This window comes from Schistocerca gregaria, chromosome 8 (genome assembly GCF_023897955.1).
Source record: "Schistocerca gregaria isolate iqSchGreg1 chromosome 8, iqSchGreg1.2, whole genome shotgun sequence".
In the NCBI taxonomy this organism is placed as follows: Eukaryota; Metazoa; Arthropoda; class Insecta; order Orthoptera; family Acrididae; genus Schistocerca; species Schistocerca gregaria.
Genome location: NC_064927.1, coordinates 224,837,380 through 224,862,476, shown reverse-complemented (window position 1 = coordinate 224,862,476; position 25,097 = coordinate 224,837,380). Strand labels below are relative to the sequence as shown.

General features: G+C 42.2%; 1 protein-coding gene across 1 annotated transcript in view; it reads left to right on the top strand.

Moving 5' to 3' along the window:
* The first annotated feature begins 449 nt into the window (after positions 1 to 449).
* LOC126285386 (uncharacterized) overlaps positions 450 to 25,097 on the top strand; it is a 185,596-nt gene continuing 160,948 nt past the window's right edge. Inside the window, exon 1 of the mRNA XM_049984725.1 lies at positions 450 to 658. Within this exon, the coding sequence (XP_049840682.1) occupies positions 557 to 658 (102 nt within the window). The 5' untranslated portion in view covers positions 450 to 556. The remainder of the gene's footprint in view (positions 659 to 25,097) is intronic.

The window sequence follows — 25,097 nt, the reverse complement described above, 5'->3', positions numbered from 1 at the left end:
GAGACAATGCGGAGAGGTTTGGTATTAAAAACTGGTCATTGATGCAAAGTCTGGTGGTTATGAACTTTATGCTATTACCTCTCCTCCCCTTGCCGACCAAATTCTGGCAGTAAAAATTTTCCCACCACCAGTATGCGAGGCTTATCCCGGGGTCGAACGCCATCACACAAGCGTGCGTGAGCGATCTCAGCGAAGGAAGCAGGTGACAAAAACCCACTGGTAATAATTATGCGCCGACTGCGGCAAAGATTCGCCTGTATAGTCTGTGATGAGTTCGCTCACTTATTGAGACGAAGAGGTTTAATGATGTCACCACGTCGTTTATAAAAGGAAAAGCAAATGTATTTAAGCTCGGTTTTTGCTTGAAGTTAACCCAGAATTCGGTTCAAATTATTTTTTTCTTGTACTTTAGCTTGTCACCATCTTATGCTGATCGATACGAGCGTTAGTCGAACATCTTTCTGTGTTCTTTGATGTACGTCACATTTGGTGTCAATTTTGAATGTGTTTACTGGTCGTTTTATGTTAAGAGGTTTATTGTTTGCGTGAGACGAAAATGGATAAATGTCAACACATGAAGGCATTTGTGTCTAATGCAATTCACTATCTTAGGTTTCAAAATGACGGGAAAATAAGTTTACTTCAAAGACACTTACAGGTAAGGCGATCTGCTTGTCATGAACTGTTATGCCTGTACTCCTATTGTATAGTATTTGAGATATTTGCCAAGCTGTGTTGATAACAGGGCACTCAGACCTTAGCTGTTGGTAACTCGTAGCCTAATTTTTTTGTGTACCTAAGCGAATTTCGCGTTTGGATGATTTTAGCTATGAATGAAAACACCATATTGAACAGGTGTTTACTGGTCGCAAAATGAAGTATCAGCTATTCCGATCTTGTTTATGATCGCAAGAGGGAAAATGGTCTGTATGGAAGTATTCTCTTCTCGATATAATAGTTGTAGAACTTCGAAGAAAGTTCGTAATACATCAAGTAAAGGCCTACGTTTAATGGAAGCTAAGAAATGATCCAAGTCACAATCAAACTCAGATTGAAGGTGTTCGTTGAAAATGCCATCACGTTCAAACTGAATTGAAGTTTGTCAAGAGAAATTAAGAGACGAAAACCAGTCTTGAATGTATTTGTGAAATAACTGGATCGGTTGACGTCAGAAAAATGTAATGTGTTGCTTAATGAGCTCCGCCGGGCCTGATTATCGTATTGAAATGTAGGCCAAAGTTCAAAAACAAGAACGTGTTAGCACTTATTTAATCTTGGTTACAACCAACTTATTGTGGCGATTGACTTCAGAACAATGCAACAGAAAGTAGCGGCTGTGAAGACATAGGTAAAAGAGCAGTGGCGATGTACCAGGCTCATCCATTTCGTGCTGCATTTGAACTTTACAAAATTTACCGTTGTTCATGGTCCAGCATCGCAAAAAATTCTGATTATGCATTAACTGTCAATATGTGAAAGCAGCTATGTTATACTGACTTTGCTGCAACCATTTCACATCTTTCTGTTTGAACATTAGGTCCTATTATAAATGAACTGCCCAACCTCATGGGCGGTCACCACCAGTGTGTGACTTATGTTAGCTTAACTACCAAGTTACAGAAAATGCGACAGAGCTCAAAATGGTCAATTTCAATAGCTGTTTTACTATCACTGTTACTTTGTGTGCTACCTTGGTATCCCCCAACTTTACCATACCACTAGGTTATCTCAAATGTGTGTATTCCCCACAACAAATCCTTCAGTCTTGCCACAATCTTGTTTAGGCTCTACCCTCCATATGTCCCAGTCTCCAGCTAGTGTCATTTTCATCACATCATTCGTGCCCCATTGCAAAGTTCTGTCAATTTAATATATTATTAATAACATATTCTTGTTCCCTGTTCAAATTGTGGCATCCTTAACTCTTTCTGCAGTCTGTCATCTTAGCAGTCAAAAGGCTGCTATGCCTCTTCCTCTCCTTTCCCTATGCCTCCCTCCAGTGAACAAACTAAATAAATTATCTCAGAACTGAAGACAATAGAACCCACACACACGTTTGATTTTTCACACTGTCTTCTTCCGTTGGCTGGCACAACCACCTCATATTGCACTTACTGGGAAATGATGATTGGCTTTCTGACACTTATTGCATTGTTCTGAGGCATCAGGGACTGTGTCATAGCATACTTGCAAAGCTTCTAACAAAAAACCTCAAGCCACTCATTACTGCATCAGTTAAAACAATTGTGCCCTATTTTGTATAAATATTTCTAGTTCTTCCAGTGAGTCCAATTTCTTTCCTTGTTGTAGTGTATTTAATACTTAAAGATCTTGAGCCATTTCAGAAAGTGGAGGTCAAGCAATATGACACTGGTGGTTATCAATCTGTCAAAATTGTTCACTTCAGAGGAATCTTTGTAATCATTACATCTTATTTTAAAACTCATCTCTGTCTATACTACATATTTAGCTTCAAATTCCATTTTTCATGTATTGCGTATGGTTTCAACATTAGGAAGACATTTATTTATTGTATTTTTTTGTGTAGGCCTCATAAACATTTTCTACAGTATAAAAACATAATTAACTATGTCATCAGTAGCTACACTTCTTTCTACATATCATAATTGCCTCCAGCAGTAACAGCTTCACTGTAACTACCTTCGGGCATACTAAAATGAGTATATCAGTAGCTCATTAACAACAACATTACTTAAATGAGCAGCAGTATCATAAAAATTATTTTCTTCTCATGAAATTGTAGAACTTTGGTCTGCATCAATATGCAACTCGGCCACCATTACTTTAAGTATTTTACATCCATCTACATTTTGTAATAACTCCAAATACTCACCTACTTTTCGTATGTCACATTTGTATTGTGCTTTCTCCTTTGATTATAATAAAAGTCATGTCAAATCTTTCCGTTCTTGCAAAATGTTATCCACAAAGAACATTTCTTCATTTCAGCACTGGCTCTTACCTGTTTTCTCATTTCTCACTGTCCATCCTATATTCATAGTCTTAGTCATTCAAACCTAGACCTCCAGTGGGATTACTACTTGTTTCTTCTCGTATATGATTTGTATGGTCCCCCTCTTGTAGCTCGCTGTCGCATTTGTCTGTTGGCATAGTCCATATCAATTTAGGCAGGGTAGGAGAAAATCTTACCCTCACAGTCTCGGATGTTATTGAATTTAGCATATTTTTCTCCAAATAAATTTCTGCTCCGAGATACAGCCCCCCAAAGATGACACCATTTTAAGATGTGAATTTAGGAAAAAATTTTAAAACAGTTCTAGATTTTTCTTTATTTGAAAGATAATCACTTTGTGATTACAAAGAAATCCCCCATTTGGACTTATTTGTCAAAATTCTTTTACTACAGCATTCCCCCTGCGGGATCTGGGGTTAGAATAGGCCTGCCTTAAGAGGTGACTAAAAGGAGTCTCACATGTGTTGGCCTTAATGTGGTGGTCCCCTGTTGGGTTTGACCTCCATCTTTCTAAATTATCCTGAAGAGTGAGCCAACTGAGGAAGGGTGCCTTACATGGTGCATTGTGTGTATCATGCATTGAGATCTTTAGCCCACTTTCTTGTCGTCACGTTGCAGTCCTGCTCATTCTCCAGCTCTTGGGCAAGGACACCTTCCTGGGTGCGTTTTCCACCATGCATTATGCAATGTCGTGTTTTGCTCAGACGATGACCATGGACTTCTTAGCACCTCATATCCAGCACAGTAGCCAGTCTGTTGTGGTGGGGCCACCATGTACCCTGTTGGTTGTAGCCCCCCTGACAATACAGCCATCACTCTGCTGATACTTGTGCCGCTAACTCACCACGTATGCCATGGGGTAGATGCCCATCTCCTAGGGCATCGGGATTCCCGGCAATGGCCATTCTGCCAGGTGGCCCTTGCTGAGGCTGGGTGGTGCCCGTGGGGAGGGCCCTTGGTCGGAGAGGGTGGTATCAGGGCAGATGACACACTACGAAGCATAGTACGTCATCTCTTGCTGGTGGTTCGCTGCCAGCAGTCTCTAAGTGTGCAAAGTCTTAACTTCAATGCTGAGAAATATTACCCCAAATCGTCCATCTCCCTGGCCACACCATGGGAGGAACATCAGGCTAAGGATAGCAGTGGAGCTTATTCGCCCCAGTACCTCATATGTACGAGAATTTATGGGGAATCTTTCATGTCCATGAAGCATCAGTTTTCTGTGGAACATGTAGAGGACAAGCTTTTGGAAGGTGGAGGGATAGTCCAAAATGCGCTCTCGGTGAGTCTTGATAAAAACAGCATCCAATTCCCAGTCATGGGCATTACTTGCTTGTGACAAGTTGGGTGATGTTTCTGTTACCATCACGGCCCACAAGAGCTTAAATACAGTCCAAGGTATTATATTCCACATGGACTTTCTTTTGCAATCTGGCGACGTGCTGTGCCCCAGTTTAGAGCGGCGAGGTGGTCATCTTGTCAGGCGCGTCCATCGGGGTCTGAGGGATAATCAGGTAACCATCGGTTCCTTCATCTTGGCCTTCGAGGGTGACACATTGCCTGAGAAGGTCAAGTTGATGGTTTACTGCTGTGATGTCAAGCCATATATACCTCCCCCGATGTGATGCTATAAGTGCTGGAAGTTCGGCCTGATGTCTTCCTGCTGTACTTAAAGTGTCGCATGTCAAGATTTTGGACGTCCATCACATCCCAATACTCCATGTTCCCTGCCTCCCATCTGTGTCAACTGCAGAGTGCATCATTCAACTTGCTTGCAAGACTGCAGGATTTTACGGAAAGAGAGGAAAATCATGTAATATAAGACCCTGGACTGACTGACCTACACTGAGGCTGAGAGGGAATTTGAATGCCTACATCCTGTGGCTATGACCACCTCTTACGCCGCTGCAACGAGAACAGTTGTTGCCCCATCAGTTCCTCGCATTCCTGTTGCCTCTAACAACCATAAGACTACACCCGCCCACTTGACGGTGGGGGGGTCACTTCTCCTACATCGGGAGCAACACCCTCCAACCATCGGGGCTATCAGTCCCCACTTCTGATCCAGAGAAGTGTAAGTCTTCTTTCGCTTTTCTGTCTAGGAAAGGGTCCCTTGGGTAACTCCCTTTCCAGGTTTCTGCTAGTGGGAAAGATGACACCCACCAGTGCCTGAGGAGAGCAAAAGCAGCTGGTCATAGGGCTTCGCACTTATTCTCAGTCCCGGGGGCTGAATCAGTGAAGTCCTCCCAGCCAGGGAGACCCAAGGACCAGTGAAAGAAATCCAAAAAGAAGGTTTCCAAGACCAAGGGAATTGCGGTGGCACCCACACCCCCGCTACCTACAAGCTCTGAGGATGAGGTGGAGATTCTGGCATTGGCTGAGGACCTAGATCTCGCCGGATCCTCAGACACAATGGATATAGACTGCTCAGGCAAAAAGTCGGTGGCAGCAGGTGACTCAGAGGCGTAAACTGCCTCATTGAATGTTCCATGCCTTCCCAGTCTCACAATGGCATCATCCTCCAGTGGGCTTGAGGCAGTTGTAACCACCGTGTGGCAGAGCTATGGTAATTGTTATGCTTTACACCTGCTTTCTGCATTGCCCTCCAGGAGACCTGGTTCCCAGCAGTGCGGACCCCAGCCCTCCGCAGCTATGAATGAGACTGCAGGAACTGTAGCAACTATAATCGATTGTCAGGTGGAGTTTACGTGTAGTGAACCTTGTGCCCCTTCAAACACCTCTTGAAGATGTGGCTGTCAGAATAAGGGTGATGCAGGAAATAACTGTCCACAATATATATCTTTCTCCAGATGGTGCAGTACTCCTAAATGTATTGGCTGCACTGACTGATCAACTCCCTAAATCTTTCCTAGTTTTGGGAGATTTTAATGCCCATAACCTCTTGTTGGGTAGCACTGTGCTTCCTGGACGAGGCAAAGACGTTGAAACTTTGCTTTCTCAGTTCGACCTCTGTCTCTTAAATACTGGGGCCGCCACAGATTTCAGTGTGGCTCATGGTAGTTACTCGGCCATTGATTTATCAGTTTGCAGCCCAAAACTTTCCCGTCTATTCATTGGTGAGCACATGATGATGACCCATGTGGTAGTAACCACTTCCCCATCTTCTTGTCACTGCCCCAGCATCAGGCACATGAATGCCTGCCCAGATGGGCCTTGAACAAGGTGGACTGGGAAACTTTCATCTCTGCTGTCACTATTGAATCTCCCCTACCCAGTAACATTGATGTGATAGCTGAGCAGGTGACTACAGCAATCATTTCTGTGGCAGAAAACACGATCCCTCGGTCTTTAGGGTGCCCCCGGTGAAAGTCAGTCCCTTGTTGGTCGCCGGAAGTCGCTGATGCGATTAAGGATCATCGGCGAGCTCTACAGTGGCATCCTTCTGTGGAGCACCTCATAGCCTTTAAACGTCTCTGTGCCTGCGTTCAGCAACTTATCAAATGATGGGAACAGGTGTGTTGGTCGAGATATATCTTGAGCATTGGGTACCATACGTCACCTTCCCAAGTCTGGACAAAGATCAAACGTGTTTTCGGTTACCAGACGCCAACAGGTTTTCCCGATGTTAAAATAAATGACGCGTTATCTACTGACGAAAATGTGATTGCCGAGCACTTTGCTGAGCACTGAGATTGTGCCTCTGCGTCGGAGAATTCCCCCCCAGCCGTTCGTGTTCTCAAAAGGTGGCCGGAAGGGAAAGTCCTCTTATTCACTACATGTCGCAGTGAATCCTATAATGCCCCATTTACAGAGTGTGAGCTCCTCAGTGCCCCTGTACATTGCCGCGACGCAGCTCCTGGGCCAGATTGTATCCACAGTCAGATGATTAAGCATCTCTCATCTGACTACAAGCGACATCTCCTCGTCATCTTCAACCGGATCTGGTGCGATGGTGTCTTTCCATCACAGTGGCAGGAGAGCACCATCATTCTGTTGCTCAAACCTGGTAAAAACCCACTTGATGTGGACAGCTATTGGCCCATCAGCCTCACTATGTTCTTTGTAAGCTGCTGAAGCGTATGGTGTGTCAGCGGTTGGGTTGGGTCCTGGAGTCACGTGGCCTACTGGCCCCATGTTAGGGCAGCTTCAGCCAGGGTCGCTCTACCACTGATAATCTTGTGTCCCTCGAGTCTGCCATCGGAACAGCCTTTTCCAGATGCCAACACCTGGTTGCTGTCTTTTTTTGATTTACAAAAAGCGTATGACATGACCTGGTGTCATCATATCCTTCCCACATTATATGAGTCGAGTCTTCAAGGCTTGCTCCCGATTTTTATCCAAGATTTCCCGATTTTTATCCAAGATTTCCTGTCGCTTCATACTTTCCTTGTCCAAGTTGGTGCCTCTCATAGTACCCCCCATATCCAGGAGAATGTTTTCTCGCAGGGCTCTGTATTGAGTGTCTGTATTTTTAGTGGCCTTTAATAGTCTAGCAGCAGCTGTAGGTCCGTCTGTCTTACCTTCTCTGCGTGCAGACGACTTGTGCACTTCGTACTGCTCCACCAGTACTGATGTTGCTGAACGGCGCCTACAGGGAGCCATCCAAAAGGCGCAGTTATGGACTCTAGTCCCCGGTTTCCAGCTGTCGGTCGCAAAGTCTTGTGTCATTCACTTGTTGGTGCTGTATTGTTCATCCAGATCCAGAACTTTACCTTGATGATGATCCACGCATTGTAGTGGAGACATATCGATTCTTAGGACTGGTTTTCGATGCCCGATTGACTTGGTTTCCTCACCTTCGTCAGCTTAAGCGGAAGTGCTGGTAGCACCTTTATGCCCTCTGCTGCCTGAGCAACACCAATTGGGGTGCAGATTGCTCTAAGCTGCTGCATCTCTACAGAACCCTTGCTCAATCCTGCCTTGACTATGGGAGTCTGGTTTATGGTTTGGCAATGCCCTCAGCATTGCATTTATTCGACCGAGAGCATCACTGTGGCATTTGATTAGCAACAGGAGCTCTTAAGACGAGTCTGGTGACCAGTATCCTAGCATAGACCGGAGTCCCTTCATTGCAGGTTAGGCATGCACAACTGCTTGCCAGTTACGTTGCACACGTTCGTAATTCTCCTGCACATCGAAATCACAGTCTCCTTTTCCCACCCATGGTGGTTCATCTCCTGCTTTGGCGGCCCACATCAGGGCTTCCAATTACAGTTTGGTTCCAATCCCTTGTTTTCGAAATTGAGTCCTTGTTTTTACCACCTATACTTGAGGTCCATTCACATACACCTCCATGATGTACACCTAGGCCACGGCTTCGTCTGGACCTTTCACATGGCCATAAGGACTCAGTTCACCCAGCGACTCTCTGCTGCCACTTTCTCTTGATTCTTGACATGTGCTGAGGCCACAAAGTGACTTACACTGATGACTCAATGGCTGATGGTTACATCGGCTTCACGTATGTCCATGGAGGACATATTGAACAGCACTCCTTGCTCGATGGGTGCAGTGTTTTCATTGGTGAGCTGTGGTGGCTGTATCTCATGTTCTTGAGCACATCTGTTCATGCCCTGGAGAGTCGTTTCTTCTGTGTACTGACTCCTTGGGCAACCTACAAGCTATCAACAAGTGCTACCCTTGTCATCCTTTGGTAGCTACCATCCAGGAGTCCATATATGTCCTGGAAACGTCCCTGGAACCATCCGGTCGCCCAGTGGTGTATGTCTGGACCCCGGGTGACGTCGGAAACCCAGACAACGAACTTGCCGACAGGCTGCTCAAACAGGCTATGTGGAAACCACGTATGGAAATTGGCTTCTCTGCAACTGATCTTGGTTCAGTACTATGCTGCAAGGTTTTGCGGCTTGGGAAACAAAATGGCATAACCTCAGCACGCAAAACAAACTGCATGCCGTTAAGGAGACTACGAATGTGTGGCCTCTCACAGGGACTGTGTGGTTCTCTGCTGGCTCCGCATTGGCCCCGCTTGGGTGACACACTGCTACCTCCTGCTTCATGATGGCTCACCTCACCTCAGTGTCTGTCTGGCGACAGTGGCTCATATCTTGGTGAACTGTCTTTCTTTGGCTGCCCTGTGACAGACTCTTCAGTTATCTGACTCATTGCCATTAATTTTAGCCGACAACGCCTCATCAGCTAATTTGGTTTTACATTTCAAGCATGATGGTGGGTTTTATCATTCAATGTAAGTTATAGCGCACATCCTTTGTCCCTTTGTGTTCCCCACTCTGATGCTTTTAGGGTGGATGTTTGAATGTGTCGCAGAGTGGCTGGCTTTTTCTTTTTATTCTCGTGGTCGGCCAGCCACGATAATCTGCTCTCTTGTTTTTACCCCTTCTACCTGGTTCTTGCTTCTCTCTCTCTGGTTCTCTTTTCCTGTTTTCTCCATAGTAGTTTTGGTTGTCCTGTCATTTTTCTGGTTCTTCCTTTCTCATGTTATTGTGCTGTATGTCTCCTTTCTTTTCTTCTTTCCCTTGTGTAATTATTTTACCGGGAACAAGGGACCAATGACCACACACTTTGGTCCTTCCTCTACCTTTTTAAAACGAACCCACCAACTATAGCATTCTGAACTTTTTTTTTATAATTTATGAAAAAAATATTTTTCAAAAATGCCAATCCATAAAATTTTGTTTTCAGTTGATTAGTACCATATAGTTCTACATTCTCTGAAAAGGAGAGTTTTGACTTCTAGGTTTTATAAACAAATGCCATGCATACAACTTGTTTTATTACCACATTATTACTTAATTGGCTCATAAAAATCAAAACATAGCATTACATAATTTTAGTTTTGAAAGATGAGTAAGAGACTAATTTTACAAGCACTTAAAATGGTTCCAGAATGTATGTGAAAGGTCCAAAGACTTAAGAGTTACAATTTAGACATTTTCTGTGCACTCTGTTTGTATTGAAATTAGCCAGTCAAAAAAATGTGTCCCACTGCTTCAGTATCTTCCTTTTATATAGAGTGATGCCTTCCTGTTGAACCAATAGGACCTGGAGCGCTTACAATCTCCAAAACATTGTGAACAGGAAGTGAGCAGTGATAGTGTTGCTGCTGTCCTTCAGCTGGAAACCTATGTCCAGCAGCTGGTCGATCATAAGTTCATAACAATTTCGTTTAACTCATAACTGGTGTCTATAATCTCTGCAATCCACCAGTCAGTCATATACACACACCACAAACATCCCCCTTCTCAGGTTGTGAATCTGAATATTATCCTGCTGTTTCTGAGGTGTTGGTTGAACAAACAATATTTCTTCTTTCTTGCTCTTTTACAGTGGGTGCAATGTGAGTCCAAAAATGTGTCTTCTGAATTACTTTCAAAGGAGTAGTTTGTTTGGACCATTCTTCTTTTTTCTGCTCACACAATTCTTTGATTTCCTCTTTGGACAAAAGAATGAGGGCTGTGGATGTGCAAGATTTCATGACTCTTGTAAAATCCTCAGTGTTCTGAATCACAGCCACATTTGGTCTTAAAAGACCATGCATTGTAGCATGGTGCTTCAGCAGGCCTCCCACATGATCACAAGGTCCCTTCCTGTGACCAGTAGCACTGTATACCCAGTCAGTTGGCGCAAGTGACGTAATTCAAACAGCTGGTAACAATTTTTAAAATGACTAGGAGCACCATCAGACATGATCATCTTCTCTGCCCCTAATTGCAGCTGAAGAATTTTGCGTACTGCTAGCAAAGCATGTGCTGAGTCATGTCCTGTGTCACCACTTATAACTGCAACACTTGTGGTGTTGTTTTGAAAATATGTCACTGCTGTAAAAATTGAAGCTTGGTCATTCCTCCAATAATACCCTTGTACTTCTTGTTGGAGAATGACAGACCAGTTCTCAGCAAAATCACAGTGAAGCACTAGACATAGTTCTTCAGCCTGTACACACACTTTCACTTCCGCAATGTATGTTGTTGCAATTTCTTCAGATGCTGGTGTGTTGCTGCTTTCACTGACCATTTACCAAGTTCATCAATGAAACTGTCAAAGGCAACAGTTTTCTTAATTAATTTAGCTCCTGTGTTGCATATGTAATTTCTGCAGGGTGATCTGCTACATCTTCCATGCAAAGTGTCTGTGAAGACAGTCCTCACTTTACAGGGCAGTCACAACACTCTTGAAACAAAAAAGTCTTTCGCTTTTCGTTAGACTACTAATGACTTCACACACCCAACCATGGTGTTGTATGTCACGTGCTCCAATAAGTCCTTCAGAGTTACCACACATAGTTCAAAATTTGCGCAATACACACACAAACTAACTAGACATCTCTAGGTGGGTATGGAACTACCCACTTAGGTCATAGTGCATAAAATTTTGATCTTCTAATATGTGAAGTTGTATAGTTGCTCTTATAAATTGCAAAAGTTTCTTTAATACTGTGAGTCGTGTACCTCTTCACTTTCACAACTTTTTGATCTTCAACTGTTACAGTTACAGTGTCTTTTTTGTTGGCGCTCTGGCAAGAACAGTCTCATTTATCTTCCAGATAAAATGACTGCACTATTTGAACTATAGCTGCTTCTACAGGATGACTGTAATAGGGATCTGGCCTTCCAAAGACGTCTTTTACAGACCTCACATTTCTTTGAAAATGTCTCTGGAATAATAGTTAAAATTTACACAATTTCACTGTAGGATGCACAATATTCAACAGCTGAATTGACATTTGTGAAAAGTTCCTGGTAAGAGGTGCAAGAGTGCTTTGGTTCATTTTCTTTTTGAAGATGAAATTTCTACTTTGAAGAGTGTGGTTAGTTTTGCTGTAGTGCATTCATCCACAGCTTTAGTAATTTCTCTGCGTTTTCTTGATGCATAGAGCTTATGACTCGACTTCACTGACTACAGTTTCTTAACGGCATTAACACCTACCTCTGTAGCTGACTGATTCAGGCTATTTAAGTCTTCCTCTATTGATGCAAAATCTGCACCATTGGAGGCTTCATCTTGTTCAGATACTGTCATTGTTGTTATTCTGCCAAAATATTTAGGACACAAAGAGTCACTGGAAACATCTTCACTTTGAAACAGAGTTCTATGCATCAAGACATTTCGAACAGTCCTTTTCACTAAACACACTGCAGCTGTGTCAACTGGAAAATTCCTCACGAAAACACAGAACTCACCTGATGGTCACAGATTTCTTAGAAGCCTCTTCAGTAAACAAATTAGCACTGAACAACTACAATACAGAAACCTGCAACGAACAACCACAACAAAGAAACTACAACAAAATGTAAGAAGTATCCACAACGGTGATAGTGAAAAGAAATAACTGCAACAGAGACAATAGAAATAAACATTGTAACAAAGTTGTTGTTGTGGTTTTCAGTCCTGAGACTGGTTTGATGCAGCTCTCCATGCTACTCTATCCTGTGCAAGCTTCTTCATCTCCCAGTACCTACTGCAACCTACGTCCTTCTGAATCTGCTTACTGTATTCACCTCTGGGTCTCCCTCTACGATTTTTGCCCTCCACGGTGCCCTCCAATACTAAATCAGTGATCCCTTGATGCCTAAGAACATGTCCTACCAACCGATCCCTTCTTCTGGTCAAGTTGTGCCACAAACTTCTCTTCTCCCCAATCCTATTCAATACTTCCTCATTAGTTATGTGATCTACCCATTTAATCTTCAGCATTCTTCTGTAGCACCACATTTCGAAAGCTTCTATTCTCTTCTTGTCCAAACTATTTATCGTCCATGTTTCACTTCCATACATGGCTACACTCCATACAAATGCTTTCAGAAATGACTTCCTGACACTTAAATCTATACTCGATGTTAACAAATTTCTCTTTTTCAGAAATGCTTTCCTTGCCATTGCCAGTCTACATTTTATATCCTCTCTACTTCGACCATCATCAGTTATTTTGCTCCCCAAATAGCAAAACTCCTTTACTACTTTAAGTGTCTCATTTCCTAATCTAATACCCTCAACGTCACCCGACTTAATTCGACTACATTCCATTATCCTCGTTTCGCTTTTGTTGATGTTCATTTTATATCCTCCTTTCAAGACACTATCCATTCCGTTCAACTGTTCTTCCAAGTCCTTTGCTGTCTCTGACAGAATTACGATGTCATCGGCGAACCGCAAAGTTTTTATTTCTTCTCCATGGTTTTTAATACCTACTCCAAATTTTTCTTTTGTATCCTTTACTGCTTGCTCAATATACAGATTGAATAACATCGGGGAGAGGCTACAACCCTGTCTCACTCCCTTCCCAACCACTCCTTCCCTTTCATGTCCCTCGACTCTTATAACTGCCATCTGGTTTCTGTACAAATTGTAAATAGCCTTTCGCTCCCTGTATTTTACCCCTGCCACCTTCAGAATTTGAAAGAGAGTATTCCAGTCAACACTGTCAAAAGCTTTCTCTAAGTCTACAAATGCTAGAAACGTAGGTTTGCCTTTCCTTAATCTTTCTTCTAAGATAAGTCGTAGGGTCAGTATGGCCTCACGTGTCCCAACATTTCTACGGAAGCCAAACTGATCTTCTCCGAGGTCAGCTTCTACTAGTTTTTCCATTCGTCTGTAAAGAATTCGTGTTAGTATTTTGCAGCTGTGAGTTATTAAACTGATACTTCGGTAATTTTTACATCTGTCAACACCTGCTTTCTTTGGGATTGGAATTATTATATTCTTCTTGAAGTCTGAGGGTATTTCGCCTGTCTCATACATCTTGCTCACCAGATGGTGGAGTTTTGTAAGGACTGGCTCTCCCGAGGCCGTCAGTAGTTCCAATGGAATGTTGTCTACTCCGGGGGCCTTGTTTCAACTCGGGTATTTCAGTGCTCTGTTAAACTCTACACGCAGTATCGTATCTCCCATTTCATCTTCATCTACATCCTCTTCCAATTCCATAAGATTGTACTTAAGTATATTGCCCTTGTATAGTCCCTCTATATACTCCTTCCAACTTTCTGCTTTATCTTCTTTGCTTAGAACTGGTTTTCCATCCGAGCTCTTGATGTTCATACAAGTGGTTCTCCTATCTCCAAAGGTCTCTTTAATTTTTCTGTAGGCAGTATCTATTTTACCCCTAGTTAGATAAGCCTCTACATCCTTTCATTTGTCCTCTAGCCATCCCTGCTTAGCCATTTTGCACTTCCTGTCGATCTCATTTTTGAGACGTCTGTATTCCTTTTTGCCTGCTTTATTTATTGCATTTTTATATTTTCTCCTTTCATCAATTAAATTCAATATTTCTTCTGTTACCCAAGTATTTCTACTAGCCTTCGTCTTTTTGCCTACTTGATCCTCTGCTGCTTTCTCTACTTCATCCCTCAAAGCTACCCATTCTTCTTCTACCGTATCTCTTTCCCCCATTCCTGTCAGTTGCTCCCTTATGCTCTCCCTGAAACTCTGTACAACCTCTGGTTCTTTCAGCTTATCCAGGTCCCATCTCCTTAGATTCCCACCTTTTTGCAGTTTCTTCAGTTTTAATCTACAGGTCATAACCAATAGATTGTGGTCAGAGTCCACATCTGCCCCTGGAAATGGCTTACAATTTAAAACCTGGTTCCTAAATCTCTGTCTTACCATTATATAATCTATCTGACACCTTTTAGTATCTCCAGGCTTCTTCCACGTATACAGCCTTCTTTTATGATTCTTGAACCAAGTATTACCTATGATTAAGTTGTGCTGTGTGCAAAATTCTACCAGGCGGCTTCCTCTTTCATTTCTTTGCCCCAGTCCATATTCACCTACTACTTTTCCTTCTCTCCCTTTCCCTACCACCGAATTCCAGACACCCATGACTATAAACGCCGACGAGTGTTTGGTGAATGGGAATGCTTTGGACGGTCAGGGCTACGTGAACGCTTCTTGTCTTCTGAACTATGTTCATGCTTCTTAGCAGCACTTGGATTTTGAAGTCTATTACTGCACATTTCTGCAGTTATATCAGAGCCAACTTCAGGCTGCCGTACCCTTCTCACTTTGCGATGTGACCGTAACGTCTGATGCTTCATGTGATGTGGCGATAGGAGTTTCAGCAGTAGTTGCTTTAGGGCTCTGGCACTCTCGTCACCACTCCTGAATGTACGTGAGCTGGTGGATGATGAGTGTTTGTCACTATCACTTTCACTGTCACTATTTGAGCTGCTAGTGCCACTGCTGCTGCTACTGCTGCTACCACAAGTGTGGTTGTTGTTGGATTCCTCACTCATATCCATTTGTACGTTATCGTAATTGACATCGTCCTCTTGCTTGTTTTCTCTGTCGGTGCCTCCTCCAATAGGTTCCTTTAAAGGCGTTAATTTCTTCACCATTTTGTCTGGTAAACTAGAGTTCCTTAGTAACATTCCTTTCATTCTGATAGTGGCCTGTGTCAGATCGCAACTAAGCTTCTGGTGTGTGTCATCATCTAATAAATGTAGCGTCTTTAGGTAGTAGTCTTCATTGTTCAGATCCGTGGTGGCATTTCCTTTGTTGGCAACCAAGTCCTTGTTCTCATGTAATAAGTGGAAGCCACGTCATTCCTCTGACTAATATTAGATTTCAGTGGCTTAGCTTTCGCTATATTTTGCTGGTAGCTAACATGACTTCCTCAGCTGTGGTGTGCTAGTGATACTTAACGCACTACTTTGCTCCACTAACAGTATCGAATATTGCCAGACATCTGACTGGAGAAAAATTGAGGCCTTCAGTCAGCACTGTTATGGAGCTGTCATCCAATTCTAGGTAGGAGAGAATAACTGTTCTGTGGGTCTTACCATAAGGTAAGTGGTCAGATCTACATCTACGTCCATACTCCACAAGCCACCTGACGGTGTGTGGCGGAGGGTACCTTGAGTACCTCTATCGGTTCTCCCTTCTATTCCAGTCTCGTATTGTTCATGAAAAGGAGGATTGTCAGTATTGTGTAGGCTCTACTCTCTCTGATTTTATCCTCATGGTCTCTTCTCGAGATATACGTAGGAGGGAGCAATATACTGCTTGACTCTTCGGTGAAGGTATGTTCTCGAAACTTTAACAAAAGCCCGTACCGAGCTTCTGAGCGTCTCTCCTGCAGAGTCTTCCACTGGAGTTTATCTATCGTCTCCGTAATGCTTTCTCGATTATTAAATGATCCTGTAACGAAGTGCGCTGCTCTCCGTTGGATCTTCTCTATCTCTTCTATCAACCCTATCTGGTACGGATCCCACACTGCTGAGCAATATTTGAGCAGTGGGCAAACAATGTACTGTAACCTTCTTAATTTGTTTTCAGATTGCATTTCCTTAGGATTCTTCCAATGAATCTCAGTCTGGCATCTGCTTTACCGACGATCAGCTTAATATGATCATTCCATTTTAAATCATTCCGAAAGCGTACTCCCAGATAATTTATGGAATTAACTGCTTCCAGTTGCTGACCTGCTATTTTGTAACTAAATAATAAGGGATCTATCTTTCTATGTACTCGCAGCACATTACACTTGTCTGTCTACATTGAGATTGAATTACCATTTCCTGCGCCATGCGTCAGTTCGCTGCAGATCCTTGTGCATTTCAGTACAATTTTCCATTACTACAACCTCTCGATATACCACAGCATCATCTGCAAAAAGCCTCAGTGAACTTCCGATGTCATCCACAAGGTCATTCATGTATATTGTGAATAGCAACGGTCCAATGACACTCCCCTGCGGCACACCTGAAATCACTCTTACTTCGGAAGACTTCTCTCCATTGAGAATGACATGCTGTGTTCTGTTATCTAGGAACTCTTCAATCCAATCACACAATTGGTCTGATAGTCCATATGCTCTTACTTTGTTCATTAAACGACTGTGGGGAACTATATCGAACGCCTTGCGGAAGTCAAGAAACACGGCATCTACCTGTGAACTTGTGTCTATTGCCCTCTGCGTCTCGTGGACGAATAGCGCGAGCTGGGTTTCACACAACCATCTTTTTCGAAACCGATGCTGATTCCTACAGAGTAGATTTCTAGTCTCCAGGAAAGTCATTATACTCGAACATAATACGTGTTCCAAGATTCTACAACTGATCGACGTTAGAGATACAGGTCTATAGCTCTGCACATCTGAAAATGGGGATGACCTGTGCCCTTTTCCAATCCTTTGGAATGTTACGCTCTTCTAGAGACCTACGGTACACCGCTGCAAGAAGGGGGGCAAGTTCCTTCGCGTACTCTGACTAAAATTGAACTGGTATCTCATCAGGTCCAGTGGCCTTTCCTCTTTTGAGTGATTTTAATTGTTTCTCTATCCCTCTGTCGTATATTTCGATACATACCATTTTGTCATCTGTGCGACAATCTAGAGAACGAACTGCACTGCAGTCTTCCTCTGTGAAACAGCTTTTGAAAAAGACCTTTAGTATTTCGGCCTTTCACCTGCCATCCTCTGTTTCAGTACCATTTTGGTCACAGAGTGTCTGGACATTTTGTTTTGATCCACCTACCACTTTGACATAAGACCAAAATTTCTTAGGATTTTCTGCTAAGTCAGTACTTAGAACTTTACTTTCGAGTTCATTGAACGCCTCTCGCATAGCCCTTCTCACACCACATTTCGCTTCGCGTAATATTTGTTTGTCTGCAAGGCGTTGGCTATGTTTATGTTTGTTGTGAAGTTCCCTTTGCTTCCGCAGCAGTTTTCTAATGCGGTTGTTGTACCACGGTGGCTCTTTCCCACCTCTTACGATCTTGCTTGGCACCTACTCATCTAACGCATATTGTACAATGGTTTTGAACTTTGTCCACTGATCCTCAACACTGTCTGTACTTGAGACAAAACTTTTGTGTTGAGCTGTCAGGTACTCTGTTGTCTGCTTTTTGTCACTTTTGCGAAACAGAAAAATCTTCCTACCTTTTTAATATTTCTATTTACGGCTGAAATCATAGATGCAGTAACCACTTTATGATTGCTGATTCCCTGTTCTGCGTTAACTGTTTCAAATAGTTCGGGTCTGTTTGTCACCAGAAGGTCTAATATGTTATTGCCACGAGTCGGTTCTATGTTTAACTGCTCAAGGTAGTTTTCAGATAAAACACTTAAAAAAATTTCACTGGATTCTTAGTCCCTGCCACCCGTTATGAACGTTTGAGTCTCGCAGTCTATATCCGGCAAATTAAAATTCCACCCAGAACTATAACCTGGTGGGGAAATCTACACGAAATGTTTTCCAAATTATTCTTCAGGTGCTCAGCCACAACAGCTGCTGAGCCAGGGGGCCTATACACACCTCCAATTACCATGTCTGAGCCTGCTTTGACCATGACCTTCACCCAAATTATTTCACATTTCGGATCTCCATCAATTTCCTTCGATATTATTGCACTTCTTATCGCCATAAACACGCCTCCTCCTTCACTGTCCAGCCTGTCTCTGGAGTACACACTCCAGTCTGAGTTTCGAATTTCATTACTGTTTACATCTGGTTTCAGCCAACTTTCTGTCTCTAGTACTATGTGGGCATTGTGACGGTTTATTAATGAGAGCAGTTCTGGGACCTCTCTATAGACGCTCCTGCAGTTTACTATTAGCAGATTAATATTGTTATTACCTGTTGCATTTTGCCTACTCCTACCTTGCCGCGTTTCAGGAGGCGTCTTGTCGGGCCTAGGGAGGGAATTCTCTAATCTAAAAAACCCACATGTGCTTTCCACACTTACATTGTTGTTACATTGTTTAGATGTCTTGTACAAACTTACAGCTAGCTGTTGATTTTTTTTTTTTTTTTTTTTTTTTTTTTTTTTTTTTTTTTGTGCGGCTTGAAAATCAAAGATTTTTTGTCCAGGCTTGCTGTCATGAATGATTGAGGACATTCCTTCCATTACCTATACTTTGCCATGCCTCTGTTCCTTGTTCCCTGAATTATAAATTGTGCTGCTTCATATCCTTTCCTTATTCCTCTTGTGTCTTTCATTTCTGGAAACATTTATATTTCTGTGTAAAAATGTGGCATTTTTGATGAGATGTAGAAATAACAATTATGTTGTTCATAATACTTGTATTCACACATCTGCATTACATTCTTTATACATGATGACAAAGTAACAACAATGCAAAGAAAGTCTGTTGCAGCAAAGATGAAATACGATGCCAGATTACCAACAGAACATCAATACCACTTGCTCTGTTAACAGTTTTGACTAATAATTAAGATGCATGTGTTGCTCCGTAGCAAGTGATTCAGTTAATAAATCGGTAAGGCATTTCCTTTTACTGCAAGTACTTAACAACAATCTCACTTCTCTTCACACATTGTCTGATAAACTACAAACATGTTTTGACCTGAAATGCAGCACAGAATTTTGTGAGGGTCTAATAGAACTTTGGTTGTCATGAAAAATTATTGTACGATTTTGATGTTCGTTATTTAACAATTCTCCTGTCAGTTGTCTCCTGTACACTGTTTTCTCTGGCTGCAAAATTTAAAGCTGTGCGTTCAGATACGTTTCAGCATTATTAATTTTCTTGTAGTCCCATAAAATTATATTTTCTGCAACAAAAAGTAATGTAGCAACCCAGTTTTTAAATCGCCTACAAAATTTTAGTCAACAAAATTGGTTGGAAACGTATTTAAAATCCCTTTTGTTAAACACAATGCCATATGTGATTCTTCAGTTTCTCCCGGCGTATTTGATAATAAAAATATCCACGGGTGTACTGCCGGTCTACAGTGTCCAACGGGCACAATATTTCGACAATCATACATGTCACCATCATCAGGTGAACTGACAGACTGAGCTCCTGTGAATGTGCCGGTACGGAGATCCGTACGCTATGGCTGCTCAGGGGGAACTGGCTTTGGTCATGGCGGCGGGCGATTTAAATACCCTCTGCCCGCAGCCCACTCACTCCGCCATCCGCGCCACGGTCACGCGGTAGAACAGATTGCGACGGCGTCTGAGATGACGCCGGTGTGATGGCTCTGTCTGCTGTGGTCATCACAACTATAAATTTGCTCAATTTACTCTTGATTAACCCAATCACTGGTTCCCAAGCCTTGCTAAGATTATAGCCACAGTCGCAGTTTATGAGGTCGTCATTGGTGCGAATTTCGATGGCCTCTCTAAGTATGCTGTCCCAGTATCTCGACGTCTGTACCAGAATCCTCGTGCGTTCACACTCCATAGGGTGATTTTCCGACAAACAATGTTCAGCGACCGCTGTCTTGCTCGGATACATCAGTCGAGTGTGCCTCTGATCTTCACGGCATCGATCCTCGACAGTACGCATCATCTGACCAATATACGACTTGCCACATTGACACGGAATCTGGTACACGCCGGCCTTCCTCAGACTGAGGTCATCTTTGGCGCTCCCTACCAGTGCACGAGTTTTATTTGGAGGACAATGCCATAGTCCATAGTTCTCTTGGGATAACAAACGACTGTTTTTACTGCCCTCCAATGCTCACTAGTAAACTTACAATTATGCACCAAACATCCCACATTGGTGTTTGTATGGGAATACATTTGAACATATTACAGTGTTTCACCACATCTGCAGTGTAACTTTCCTGGTCAACTTTCAAATTTTCTTCCTCCCAGTTACTAGTTATCCACATGCTTGGACAGAACTTTGCTTCTCCTAAATTGCAAAGTACTTGGGTACAACTTATCTTTCATCAACTGTTATTACAAAACACATCAAAATCAACAACTTATAAAGCAACAATTGTGTGATTTTTACCAGATTTTTTAATGTGCATGCAGTGTTCATAAATATTCACAACTGTACCAAGTTCAAAAAGTACACTTTTTGCTGTTTCATCCCACTGTGTACCTGATTTTTTTTTTAAAACATAAATGGCCTTGAGTACTTTATTGACTTTACTCTCATCACATTTTGATACAAAACAGTCTGATTGCTATATGGAAATTGTTTCCTACAAGCCCCTATGTAGAAAAGCTGTTTTAATGTCAAGATGATTAATCTTAAGATCAAGATTTACAGATAACTTATGAGAGCTGTGAGAGTACTATGTCTCACAAATGGAGAAAAGGTTTCATCATAATATGTATCAAATTTTTGACCAAATCCCTTAGCAACAAATTCAGCATGATAATGTGCTGCATCTTCTGCATTCTGTTTCAACTTAAATACTGATTTTTAACCTATCAGTGAAAATAGTCAATTTTTGGAAACATTATTTAATTAGATGGATAGAAAATCTACTCATCAAGCGGCGGCAGGAAAACACACATGTAAAAAAGGTATTACGTATGCAAGCTTTTGGAGCTTGTGTTTCCTTCTTCTGCCAGAAAGATTTCATTCCTCCTCATCCCATCTGGTCTCCCTTAACCCAATGTTCTGGGTGACTTTCGCGAACTCTACCCCTTTTCTTAAACTTTAGCATTCCTTTTCCTTGGCCCCTCTTCCCACCCCTTCAACCCTTCTGTCATAAGAAGGAGCCACTGGCCTCAAAAGCTTGCATATGTAATACCTTTCTATTATGTGTGTTCTGCTGCAGTCACTTGGTTGAGTAGATTTTTTACCTATCCAATCAATTTGTAACATATGATACTTTCACTCTTGCGTGGATCTACAAGTTCCCAAACACCATTCTTCTGCAAACACTTTAGACTATTTCCTTTTTCATCACCTTTATCCAATCTTCTTCGTCACCCCTTGACATGGCATCCTCCAGGTTCATAGGATCTTCTCCAAAATTGGAAAAATCACATATCAAGTAGGTGACATAATCTGTGTACTCCTTGGGTTTGGGTACACAGGCTGACTTTCTGACTGTTGATTGTCTTCTGGTGAATCAGTATCCATCAACAGATTCTCAGTCTCCTATGTCTACCATTGACTGCACATCTGGGGTATAGTTCAGATTGTTGTCAATGTTGGCAGTTTCACTAACAGTACTGCTGACTCTCATTACTTCCTCTGCCTTGTCCTGTGCAGCAGTGTTCTCTTGGCCGGAACACACAGTAATCTTCACTTACAGTTGGTGCCCTGCTGTCATTAGTACTGAACATGTTCATCCTCCAGAATGCAACATTCATGCCTTTAACAATTTTCTTGGGGTTCTGTGGATCTGTAACTTAGCAAGCTTTTGGAATTTTATTGTAACGTACAAAAATAAATCCCTTAGCATCCCATTTTTTTCTCTTCTGTTCTGGTGTATGAAGGAGGGCTTGGCAGCCAAGCACTTTCAATGGTTCAAAGAAGTTATTTTACCCTTCCACGACTCCTGTGGATTCTTGCCCTAAGCACTGTTTGAGGAACACTGTCCTTTATGTATACTGTTTTATTGCATGCCTCTGCCCAATATTGCTTAGGTAGACCAGAATCAAATAATATGCAGTTGCAAACTCACAAATTAGTTTTTTTCCTCATCATCATTCTGTTATGGACTGAGGGCACACTAATCTGATGCTAAATCCTATTCTCTCCAAGAGGCCATTCTCTAATCTAATAGCTTTGATGTTTGCACCCAGACTGTTTTATGCCCACATTTTAAACTCACAGAAAATCAAATGCTTCATCTTTACAATTGAGAAAAAAACTGCATGACTCCCTGAAATAATCATCTGCGAGTACATTCATGTTCGTAGTCATACCATGTGACATTTTCTTTGTAGGGCCACATAAATGCACATGCATCAAGTGGAGCATCTCAGATGCGTGCTCTCCTCCAGTCTTAGTAAATGGAAACTTAGACATCTTACCACACACACATGATTTACACTTGTCACCAGGTTCAGAGACACACACTCAAACATTATGCCTCCACTCTATAAACTTGATTTTAAGTCCATTGTCAACTCTTAACATGACAGAGCCTATGACATCATATATCTTCCATCTTACCAATTTTACTAACAACTAGAACATGCGCAGCTGACACAGGTTCAAAGCTTTTAGTTTGTAAATGCCATTTACCTTTGTCCAGAACAAAGTAGCCCACTCCTTTTGAACATTGTCTTTCTGTCTTTATCAAAAAGCAGAAATCAACAACAAATTAGTGGCTAAGACAGGAACAAGATTGAAGATATGCAGATGAATTGACAATAATCATTCCTTTACTTTCACTTAGTAATTCAACATTATCAGTACACTTGACAATTTTTTTGTTTGCGGTTTTCACCTTATGTGGGGTGATGCTCTGGAATTAATGATCTATGCATTCTGGTTCAAACCTAATATACCAAGTGCACAAAACAATGACTTGTCTGCTGACTTGGAATCCTTTGACAGTTCTTGCCACTGAGGAAGCTGAATATCATAAACTGGTTTGTCCATGCTCTAAAATTTGTTGGTCACATCCAGAATATGGGTTTTGTAATTCTGAAAATTTCCTTCAAATTTGGGTAATGTGGTGTCCAACAGAGCACCCCATAGAATATTCACCTATTTTTATTCTTACCAGCAAGCAGGTCTTCCAGGATATCCCAAGCATCCTTTGTCTTTGTTATATCTTCCATGTGAACTTCATATATTTATCCACATGCAAAAGTAAAAGTATTCATACATGTGTATCCTTCTCTGCATTTACAGCAGCAAATGCACACTTGGTATAGTCTCATAATTTTCCATTCATTATAATTAGTTTCATCTCAAACTTCAATATATTGTTATAACCGTTACTCTTCAGTCTGTCTACCTCTGGAGTGGGGTCTTCATCAAAACTGAATTTGAAGACTTTTGGAAATCAAAATTCTCAGGCCCTAAATGACATAACTGCTTTCTTAATAAAAGAAAAAAGTTCAGATGCTAATAAGTTTGCCAAAACATATAAAATGTATCAGAAACAGAAATGTCAGTCCTTTGCATAGGCCTCACCTTTTGCACCACTCCCAAATTCAGTCTTGCAAGACTTGTTAAACACCTTCTCCCAGTCCATACAGAGGAAACACTTTTTTGCCACCAACTCTACCAATCAGACTCAACCGAAGATGAATGTTGCACCCTGCCTAACTCAGTTCACTCCTCCATCCAACCACAATCCACCCCCACTGTCCCCAAAATAACATCATGTTAACTTTCCAGGATTTCATAACCTCGAACCTCTCCTCCTCGTCATTCTCCAAATCCCTCAACATGTAAACTAACCTTACATCCGCAGAAAGAATTGCAGTCCACTACCTAAAAACTGATCCCGATCTTATAATCCTACTTGCGGACAAAGGCTTCACTGCTGTTGTTTTGAACTGCAAGAATTACCTGGCAGAAGGACTCCACCAGCTGTCAGATACATCCACCTACAAATCTTACCACAGTGACATGACCTCAGTCCAGAAATCTAGCAGGCTCTCCAGTCACTCCTCGAATCCTTAGGCCCATCCGAGAACCTCTCCCCATAGTCCACATCTCTGCTCACACCTACCATTCCCCTCACTTCGACCTTCTACGTGCTTCTCAAGGTCCATAAATCCAACCACCCTGGATGCCCCAATGTCACCTGTTACTGTGCCCCAACTGGGAGAATCTCTGGTGGCAACCTTAAACCTATTACTCAGAACCTAACCTCTTACATAAAATATATACCAATCATTTCCTCCACTGACACTTTATAATTCCTGTCACTTTACTACACATTGCCTTGCTTGTCACTATTGATGCCACATTTCACTAATATCCTTAATGCCCCTGGCCTTTCCGCTATTGAACGCTACCTTTCCCATCGCCCGATGGATTACAAACCAACAACCTCCTTCCTAGTCGCCATGACCTACTATATCCTCAATCACAATTACATCTCCTATGAAGGCATTACTTACAAACAAATCTGGGGTATAGCTATGGGCACCTACATGGCACCATCCTATGCCAACCTATTCATGAGCCTTCCTAAACAATCGGAATCCTAATCTCTCACACAGTTCTGATTCAGTGATGACATCTTTGTGATCTGGATCAAGGAAGAGGACACCCTATCCACATTCCTCCAGAACCTCAACAGCTTCTCCCACATTTGCTTCACTTGGTTGTACTCAACCCAACAAGCCACCTTCGTAGATGTTGACCTCCACCTCGAAGATGACTATATCAGTATCTCTGTCCATATCAAACCTACTAACCACCAGAAACACTTCTACTGACAGCTGCCATGCGTTCCATACCACCAGGTCACGAGTTTGTACCAGGTCACGAGTTTGTTTAAGCCAAGTGCTATGCTTAGCCAGGTGA